This window comes from Lates calcarifer, linkage group LG3 (genome assembly GCF_001640805.2).
Source record: "Lates calcarifer isolate ASB-BC8 linkage group LG3, TLL_Latcal_v3, whole genome shotgun sequence".
Lineage (NCBI taxonomy): Eukaryota > Metazoa > Chordata > Actinopteri > Centropomidae > Lates > Lates calcarifer.
This window is the reverse complement of record NC_066835.1, coordinates 5,822,227-5,832,617: the sequence shown is the minus strand read 5'-3', so window position 1 is coordinate 5,832,617 and position 10,391 is coordinate 5,822,227. Positions and strand designations below refer to the sequence as shown.

The following is a 10,391-nucleotide window of genomic DNA, read 5'->3' as shown; positions in this document are numbered from 1 at the left end:
TGACAAAGAAACATAAATTGCAGAGTATAGGCCAAGAATTAACCTAGATAACATATGAATTGATAATCACAAGGCACATTGTTGTATAAGCCACGTGTTCCATAATATATATCACCATCAGTATACAGGACTGCTGAGGCCCGAGCCAACAGGTACTTTGCTTAATGAAATAACTATTGTACAGAATATGGAGACTGATCAAAAGTTCTACTGGCAGTTATAAAATCACACTTATCACTCATCAAACTGTAATCCAGCAACAAAGAATTCTTACACTCAAAACTGATGAGCATATAATGACTTTCCAGTAGAATAAACTCACCTGTATTACATTTCCTATCTGTTATGGTGTCGACAGATCATTTATCTGACTTTAAAGATTCATTGATTGGGAAAAAGAAAGTACAACCCCTTCTGAAGTTGTAACTTTAAGACCTGGTAAGGACCAGATGATTTTTTATTATATCCTGATATGTAAAACTATAGAATTCAAAGAGGGTGTAAAATAAAGAAACTAATAAATATAATAAACTAATACATGATGATCACACTTCGAAAGTGGTAAGTTTATGGGTGAATGTGGATTTACCGTAAATGACATAATACATAATGAAAGGTGTTGTTTGATGAGGAGGGCAGGAAGTCACTTCTTTCTGTATCGTTCTGAGAAGTCATAAGACTAGAAAGACTAGAAACTAGTGCACACTAGTGCACACCATTTACCATTTGTGCCCAGACTGCAACAATGGTGAGTAGCAGTTTTTTTTTTTCCTAGCGTCCTTTCTGCCATTGATGCTGTAAGTTATCTGTGAAATGTTTAATTGTTGTCATATATGTCATATACATATGTTTTCCCAGTGGCTGACATAGGAAATGAGTGAGCAAAGTAGGTGAGTCAGCTGATTCTTCAAAACCACTGTCATTGTCCACACACAATATGTTTTGAACTTTCTAACACTACTCGCTTATTGTTAGGAGAGAAGAATTTCTAAAAACCCAAGAGGTTTTTAGAAGTAATGCCTTCAAAATTATCAACTTGATGCTGAAATGGAGGGACGGTGCTTTGAGAAGGAAACATTTAGTGGACGAGGTGGGTTCATTTTGTTTGTTTGTTTTTTAAACACAGTCGTATTTTATATTCTCATTTGTAAATGTATGATAACAAACCAGTGTATCTTGACTTAACAGATTATTCACAGCATCTTCTTTCTGGGAAAAATCAACAACCCCCCCTACACACCAAAAAGTATTGTTGGTGTTGAGATGTTGACCGACTTGGAGCGGGACTTCCCTCTACCTTTTCAGTACTACTCGTCTCAACTTCCAAAGCGAGGTCCATTCTCTTGTGTCATGGACATGGTAAGATTTTGTACTGATTCTCGTGGAATACAGATGTCAATCAGTTCATCAAACTTTTCTTTGTACAGCACCTGTCCTTTACAGATGTAAAATACGAAATAATCTTTGTGTCGAGAAATGGCTGTACTAAAAATCATTCAAGATCATTCAGATGAGCTGGCAAGACATAACATAAGCCTTAAAGCAGCTATAATCAATATTTCTGAGATATCAAAGTCTCATATGACAGTCTGTAAACAGTATGAGAATGTGAAAGGCGTCGCTCCTTGAAGTTAAGTTACAGAGAATTATCACCTGAATCTGCTTTTAGAAGCTTTATTTGACTTTCACTTTATTTTTTTATCTGTCAGGTTTCAATTTTACCATTTTGAATCCCTCTCACTGCTCTCATAGTGTGCAGCAGCTGTTCTCAGAGAAAAAAGCTCTTAATGGCCCTGAAACCCCACCAGTTTTTACAGGCTCATCATTTTTCAGTTTTAACTGTCTTTTGCTAGAAAATAAAATAACAATATTTTGTTGCAGTAATTGGCTAATAGTTACAACCATGGTTTATACTAAAACTTCTTACTGCTGTGATATATATGCTTTCTCCAGGTGCTCACAGTATTTTATTTTTTTAAGTGTGACAGTTTTAACAGCGATGTGTCTTTTCAGAAAGAATGGTAAATGGTCATTAAAATTCAAAGATTTTTTAAGGGTTCTGGTCTATATTTTCCTGCAAATGCTATTATAGAATCTGATTTTGGCTTAGAATTTTTTTCTTCAAATTTAACCTGTCGCTGAAATTCAAAGTTATTAATTCACAGATCTTTTAAAACAAAGACTGAAGTGCTACCTCACTTCCACATCCTCTGTTACTACAGATCATGATCAGTTTCTATTGTTGCTTTTTACAAATGACTCAGTGACTCACAGTTTGCAGGTGTAACATCTTGATAATATTTGTAACTGCTTCCAGATGGTCCTGCTGAAAGGACAAGGGAACGAAGACCAAATAAAGCAGAGTCTGAGAGATCTCATCAACTTGGAGCTGTCAGAGAAGAACAGCAAGAAGTTTCTGGTCTCCACCACCATCTGTGTCTCTCAGAAATCAACTGAGAACAACTCAGTCAGGTACTATGGAGTCTCCATGTCCACTTCTGGCCGTCCTCCTGGGCAAATCATAAGTTGCTGCCTCCTGCCTCAGCACCTGGGACAGTCATGTAGCTGATGCTGTGATGACCTATTATCCAGATAAGACCAAGAAGTCCTACTTTGATGGAACCATTCGGCTTCCAGATAGTATCAGGTGCAAGGCGTTTAAACTCAGTGATGCATGACAGAAGTAGCATCCTTGTAGATCATGTGGGAATTTGTTTGGTTTGCGCACTACTGAATCAAAGGAGTGGGCCTATGGCAACTGTGCTGAAGCTGAGAGCCTGAGCAACCTGCTTAAAAATGAGGATACAAGTAAAAGAGCAGGTACAGCAAACCATCTGAGAGGTGCACAAATGAAAACAGGCAGAGGGCGAAAGATTCTGTTTTGAAACGTCTTAAGGTGTTTGCTGCGCGAGGTGAGTTTTAATTGGGATAACCATTTCTACACCCCACAAAGTGTTACATTTTAGAGAGGGGAAATAATGAATATTTAAAAGTGATTAGTAAGACTCTCATACTTCTATATTTCAAAGTAATGATGTCTTTTGATATAATTCTTTGTCAGTAAAAACTTTTTTAAAAACTGGCCTCATAGTAACGCTCTATAGGCTCTGAAATTTATTCTTTTTTGTGGGGGTGGGGATGGGAGTTGATGTGCATTGCTGAATGGCAAAAACTGTATGTATGTGTGTTAACAGTTTGAATGAAGCAAAAAGTAAAAGTTGATGTATTGATCATGTCATTCACAATAAAGTTACTCTGATGTAAACTCAGGTTCATGAGTAGATTCATTATGTTTTTGATCATATATTTGATCAATAGATTGGGTAGTTATGGACATTAATTGGTTAAATGCAGTGTATGCACACACACACACACACACACACACACACACACACACACACACAATTTTCTCAAATGCTTCTGTTTTTGGTGTAACCAGCTTTTAATATCAGTTTAGTGTCTCACATTTGTGTCTGTGCCGACTCCACGGTTCCACTGCTGCTCCATGGACAACTTGGAGCTGTCAGAGAGGAAGAACAAGAAGTTTCTGGTCTCCACTACCATCTGTGTCTCTCAGAAGTCCAATAATTCAGTCAGATACTATGGAGTCTCCATGTCTGCCACTGGTTATCATCCCCAGGAGAATTCTGGTAGCTGCTGCCTGTTGTAGTGCCTGGAATGAGTATGTATCTGATGCAGTGATGACCTACTATCCAGATACGGTCAAGAAACCATACTTTGATGGAACCATCAAACTCCCTGAGGGTGTCAGGTGTGACGCGTTTAACCTCAGCAATGGTGATGACAAGAATCCTTGCATGTTATGTAGAGACTTGTTTGGTTTGCAAGTGAAAGAAGGAAAGAAGCAAGGTGTAAAGGAAAGTGACGTTCTGTGGCCCTATGGTAACTGTGCTGAGGCTGAGAGCCTTAGCAACCTGCTCAAAAATGAGAAGGAAGTTAAAGCAGCACAACAGAAATTGTACAACCCAAGAACAGACAGAGGGCTAAAGACAGTGTTCTTGCTGAACTTAAGAGACTGCTAGACAAGGTTAAATTTGTACACATGGGATAATCACTTCTACACCCCACAAATCAGAACAATCCTGAAATGGGGAATATTGAAGGTAAAATGTTAAAGAGGCCTAATATATATATTTTTCATTAGTAAAAGATTCTCCACTGTTATAACACAGGGATGACATTACTATAATCAGACTTAATACAACGTGCTTCTCATCTCACTTTATTAATGCTCCAGCTACATGTGATTTGCACTTTTTTTTTTTTTTTTTTTTTTGCTTAATGACAATAATAACAGTGTAGAATATGTTCATGGTCCTAATTGTAAGATAAATATGTGGCAGCATTTTGAATGAATCATGCAGATGGTGTAAACATTGTGTTGATCATGTTGATATCAATCAATGATATTCTTGACAGCTCGTGGAATAACTTCATTACTACAGGCACTCATCAAACTATAATCCAGCAGCAAAGAAATCCTACACTCAATACTAATGAGCATATAATGACTGCAGTAGAATAAACTCACCTATATTACATTTCCTATCTGTTATGGTGTCGACAGATCTGACTTTAAAAATACACTGGTATAATGATGCAACAGGTTGATATTGATTTCTATTATATTGATTTCTGTTAATCATGTTGAGGCTGATAAGGACGTGGTTGGTTCTGGTGGAGATCACAGCGTGATAAGATAAACATAGGTAGCCCGTTACCACAAATACTGGAGTGAGAATGAATAACTTCATTCATGTTGTTCATGGAGTTGCACTGGGTTAAATGGAGCAGTGTATTTTCTTCAATCCAGTTCATAAACACCCGATCTTTCTTCATTCTGGATGTGGATATAGTCTGATGCGAGACACGTACATGTCATGTTATGAAGCAAACTGACATTGTACCGTAAATAGATGTCTATAACAGTTCAGAGTGAGGATTTACTGGAAATCACATGATACATGAGGAAGGGCGTTGTTTGGGCAGGACGTCACTTCTCACTTTCTGTTTCGTGCTTTCACTGCAGCAATGGTGAGTAGCTGTTTTCTGCCAGCGTCCTTTGCCACTCTTATAAAATCGCAAACTTCTGCGCTGCAATCCTGATTTTCATTCTGTGTTAATGTGTGAAATGTTTAATTGTTGTCATGTATTTCCCCCCACCCGATGACTGAAATGAAGGAAGGGCGAGATGCAAATAGGTGAGTCAGCTTATTTTGCTGAAGCGCAATTTGTCCGTGCAGGTCTATGTTCTGTACTCTCTAACACTACGTGATCATGGAAATTATAGGGAAGAAGAACATCTGGAAATCCAAGATCATTTTAGAAGAAATGCCCTCATAATTATCAGCTCGATGCTGCGTTGGTGGAAGGATTCTGGAAAAGGGAAACTTTTAGTGGACGAGGTGAGTTAGAATTTAAAGTATTCTGTTTTAAAACAATTCCATTTGTAAAGTTATGATAATAAACCAGTGTGCTTCGACTTCACAGATTATTCACAGCATCTTCTTTCTGGGAAAAATCAACACCGCCCCCTACACACCAGAGAGGATTATTGGCAACAAAGAGATGTTGGTCAAGTTGAGAGAGAAATTCCCTCGGCCTTTTGATTACTACTTGTCTCATGTTCCTAAGCGGAGTCCATTCTCCTGTGTTATGGACATGGTAAGATGTTGCATGGATTGTGTTACTTTACATTTTCAATCAGTTAATCAAACTTATGCACCTTTTACACAAGTAAGTATACATAAAGTCCTTCACAGATGTTTAAAATAATACTTAATAATAAACTTTTTTCTGTTCTGTTCTTTTTTGGGCAGACCAGGTAAGAGGCAAGCATTTGCTGAATAAGAAAGTGTACATTCATCTATTTGTGTCTCTTTGTGTCAAGAAATGTGTAAAGTGTTTTATTTTATTTTATTTATTTATTTTTTGACTTAGCTGTCACGTTTCTACTTTACTGTTTTGTTTCACTCTTACTGCTCTCATAGTGATGCTTTGGGATGCAGCAGCTGTTCTCAGAGAAAAAAAAAAAAACTCTTAAAACCGACTGTACACTACCTGCTCAGCACCAAACAGCAGACAGACACACTTAGAGACTAGCTGGCATGGGAACATGGGAAACATTTAACATCTAAAAGAACCAGATATTTCCCTCAGGACTTAGTCAAGGCCAAAAACAAAGCTAACAGACAGTGAATATTGAGGATACATGCTTTAGGTGGTCATAAATATATCTAAATGTGTTTCCGCTGCTCTTTAGTGGCCAAGGTTTCAAGTTTAAAGTCTGAGTCAAAGACAACATAGAGGTTTCTTGCTCACTGGCTTGAGGTAAAACTTTGTGGCTTTTCTCTTTGAGCCTTACAATTAGTATTTAAGTTTAACCTTGTTGAGCTGTTCAAAATTTTGATAAAATCTAGTTAATGATTATAAAATCTGAATCTGAATAAGGAGCATCCATTGATTCATGATGAAAGTAAACTGATTCTTGAGGAACCCCACTAATCATTTTACAGGTTTTACAGGCTCATCATTTTTTGTTTGTAACTGTCTTTCATTAAAAAAATAAAATATATCTAATAAATATTTTTGTTGCAATAATTGGCCAATAGTTACAATTATTGTTTACAGTAAGACATTTTTTTTGTTGTTAGAAAAAAATACACCCCCTCATGTCCTCCTGAACTCAAGAGGGTGTAATTTAACATCTTCTAACATCGTCTTCAACTTCTCACCTTGCTGCATTGATGGCAAATGTTTTTAAAACAAAGACTGAAGTGCTACCTCACTTCCACATCCTCTGTTACTACAGATCATGATCAGTTTCTATTGTTGCTTTTTACAAATGACTCAGTGACTCACAGTTTGCAGGTGTAACATCTTGACAATATTTGTAACTGCTTACAGATGGTCCTGCTGAAAGGACAAGGGAACGAAGACCAAATAAAGCAGAGTCTGAGAGATCTCATCAACGACAAGCTGTCAAAGAAGAAGAACAAGAGGTTTCTGGTCTCCACTACCATCTGTGTCTCTCAGAAATCAACTGAGAACAACTCAGTCAGGTACTATGGAGTCTCCATGTCCGCTGGACCAAACCCCAGGAGAATTCTGGTAGCTGCTGCCTGTTGTAGTGCTTGGGATGAGTATGTATCTGATGCAGTGATGACCTACTATCCAGATACGGTCAGGAAACAATACTTTGATGGAACCATCAAACTTCCTAAAGGTGTCAGGTGTGACGCGTTTGACCTCAGTGATTTAGATGATAAGGATCCTTGTAAATTATGTAGAAATTTGTTTAGTTTGCAAGTGAGAACACAAATAGAGGAAGGTGAGATTTCATGGCCCTATGGCAACTGTGCTGAGGCTGAGAGCCTGAGCAACCTGCTTAAAAATGAGAAGGAAGTTAAAGAGAAAACACAACAAAAATCGTACAACAGTGAGGACAGGCAGAGGGCTAAAGACAGTGTTCTTGATGAACTTAAGACACTGCTAAGCGAGGTTAAATTTAAATGGAAGGCTAATGATTTCTACAACCCATAAACAGAATAATCCTGAAAAAAGGAAATAAATTGACATTAAATGGCCACAGTCTTTTATCATAAAGAGGCCTAACATATCTCTTTTTCATCATTAAAAGATGCGTCACTGCTATAACACAGGGTTGTCATTACTGTAATCATAGTTGATGTAACATGCTTTATCATTTTATTAATTCTCACGCTACATGTGATTTGTACTTTTGTACTTACCAAGAATAATAACGGTGAAGATTAGAATATATTCACGGTCCTAATTGTGAGCTGACTATGTGTCAGTATTTTGAATGAATCATTCAGATGGTGCAAAAATTGTGTTGATCATGTTGATTGATTAATAAAATCACACGGTGATGGTACCTAAAGTTGGTCATTTATTTGAATTCTAAATACTACAAACTTTCACTTTAGATTTTTAGATTCTTTAACTTTTGTGTGAATGTGTGTGTGGATGAGATCAAAAATGAAACACTATGAGACAGCAGCTTGATAAGTGCAGGGACTCACACAGGATGGATAGTAATAAGAGAAAACAAAAAAAAGTTTTCTTTTGCTGTTATGATTCCTGTTCACGACCTCACTCATGATATTTCTTGACTGTCTTTAAGATACATTTTTTTAAAAAAGTTATAAATATTCTGGTCTATATTGAACCCCCCCCCCCCTCAAAAAAAAAAGCTGTTCATATTGTCTCTTTCCTTCAGTGACACAGATCTACCACTAGATGGCAGCACAACCATGTTCAGTCAAACAAGTCAGTTACAGTAGTACAGTAATTTTCTTATCTCACTCTGGCCCTGATTGGACTTTGTAAATGGAGTTTACAGTAAGTAGTGATACACTGTCCCAGCTCTTTTGTTGTGGTCTTTCGGCTTCACCTTCACCTCCTGACAGGCCAGACTGCTTCTTTCATGCCAAACAAAGACAGGAAGCGTGCTGTGGTCCACAGAATAATTTCCCATCTTTTAAAGGAAAGACATGAATGAGAGTGCAACAGGAAGAGCAATAATTCACATTTATCTGTCATTAGGTATGAGCTCATCAGAAGTAGGGGAAATACACTTCCTGCCTTTAAATGAACTAGACCAAAACACTTATGGAATAATGTGCAAACAAAATCACATACAATTGAGTCGATCCAGATTTTTGGCTAACTGTGGTTAAAAAAACAAAAAACAAAACAATAATGACAAAACTGGGTTACATTACAGTCTGATATCCAACACTTCATTACAGCCAATTGACGTCAAACTAATTTATCATTACGTAGGCCAGTCTGTACTTGTGTTTTGATTTTCATGTTGCCAAGGAGGTCATTTCTGAATCAGGACTCTTGAGAACCAAACAAAATGTCATTCTTCAGGAAAGCTCTAATGTCTTGTGAGTGATGGGAAATACAATTTATTTTCAGCTGCTACGTCACAGGCACTTTGTCTGGCTTTTCCTGTGGCCCTGTCCCCAATAACATGTTTGTTTTCAGGTCTATATTTGTGTAGCCAACTGCTACCGGTGGGGGAAATCCTGTCTGACCTCTCAGCCTGTGCTGATGAAAACACTGGCACTTGGTGACGTCCAGGAGACGGAATGTTAATTTTTCTTTAAACCTTATGTAATTCACAGCTTTAGTCTTTGTTTGAACAGCCAATCCTCAGTACCTTACAGAAATATAGGGAACTAGCCTGGAAGCAGAGGCCTTGGTAGGACTCTCAAACATTCTTTACTATGACACACACACAGTATGCTTTCAAATGATGGATGCTGCATCACACTTGCGTGCGCACACACACACAAACACACAGATGGTTGCAGTTAGACTGCAATATTTTCACTGAACTTGCCCTTGGTGTTTCATGTCTGGAAAATCTGAGTCATGCTTGTTTGACAAATCATCTCTGATCTAATGTAGGCTTTGTTTAATCACCCCATAATGCATTAAAACATGTTTGCAAGTGAAACAGATGCTCAGATAATTAACACACATCATCATCACAATACTCATATATGAGGATGCACTCATTCTCTAACAAATGTATGTACGTTTTCTTAAGTTGGGTCATTCTTTTAGTTCCAAGTGTGTGGAGAGAATTAAGACTGGAGTAAGCCAGAAAAACAGAAAGCCTTTATAGTCATTATATAGGAACACAATGAATTTAGACCAAAGTAGATAACTCTGGAACAGCATGTTTTAGCAAGGTGTAAACTAATGAACTGACAGAGTGACACAGTGTATATATCCCCTATTTCTTTTCCACAAAAGAGAATAGCATTCACAGTGGTGTACTGTATAGGTCTACTCCACAACAGCCCAAACAGCTCTGGACTTATATGAAAGTCGTGAATGTTACCTGAGGACACAGAAATGTTTTCAGAACCACCCAAAACTGACTGAGAAAAAAATGTCTCTGTGTACAGTCTTTTTGGCTTAATTTTTCTTTTCGATTTAATCTGTTCCTACAATGTCTCATGTGATGCCGCCCAACACAACATCTGTGGTTGCTATGCTAGCACGGTAATATTTAAATTGTGCTGGAGAATACATTTTTGCTTGCCTACATAGATGCTAGTACATTTAATGGAAATTGTAGTCTCTGGGAAAGGTAAGTTGAAGTAATACAGGTGCTGATAAGATAAGCAGAGCTAATGTAACTTAATTTGTGGCTATATTTTAAATTTATTGCACAAAGAATGAGAGGTGTTAATTACACTGCAGCCCAGTTCCAAACAAAGCATAGAAACAATTACAAAAACAATTACAAAGTAGCCAACTGCCACTGCTCTTTCTCTGGTTTAACTGAGAGCATGCAACGCTGCTAGTACTACTCACAGCACTGA

At 37.6% G+C, this 10,391-nt stretch overlaps 1 protein-coding gene across 4 annotated transcripts; it reads left to right on the top strand.

Annotated features, from left to right (window-relative positions):
* The first annotated feature begins 635 nt into the window (after positions 1 to 635).
* On the top strand, positions 636 to 7,918 carry LOC108900371 (uncharacterized). 4 transcript variants are annotated; one of them, XM_018701366.2, is made up of 5 exons: positions 636 to 748; positions 871 to 890; positions 976 to 1,090; positions 1,189 to 1,359; positions 2,318 to 2,583. In XM_018701366.2, exons 1-5 carry the CDS (start codon positions 746 to 748, stop codon positions 2,567 to 2,569), a joined length of 561 nt encoding a protein of 186 aa, XP_018556882.2. In that variant the 5' UTR covers positions 636 to 745; the 3' UTR covers positions 2,570 to 2,583. The 4 variants fall into 4 exon arrangements, with proteins under 4 accessions (XP_018556882.2, XP_050921483.1, XP_050921486.1 ...); XM_051065526.1 differs by lacking the exon at positions 2,318 to 2,583 and adding an exon at positions 6,928 to 7,918 and having other exon boundaries at positions 647 to 748; XM_018701365.2 differs by lacking the exons at positions 636 to 748; positions 871 to 890; positions 976 to 1,090; positions 1,189 to 1,359; positions 2,318 to 2,583 and adding exons at positions 4,934 to 5,055; positions 5,203 to 5,222; positions 5,312 to 5,426; positions 5,512 to 5,685; positions 6,928 to 7,918.
* The last annotated feature ends 2,473 nt before the right edge of the window (positions 7,919 to 10,391 follow it).

Coding starts and splice junctions, on each gene's coding strand:
- LOC108900371 (XM_018701365.2), top strand. Junction 5,223..5,311: donor GAAGGGCGAGATGCAAATAG/GTGAGTCAGCTT, acceptor TGGAAATTATAG/GGAAGAAGAACATCTGGAAA. Junction 5,427..5,511: donor GGAAACTTTTAGTGGACGAG/GTGAGTTAGAAT, acceptor TCGACTTCACAG/ATTATTCACAGCATCTTCTT.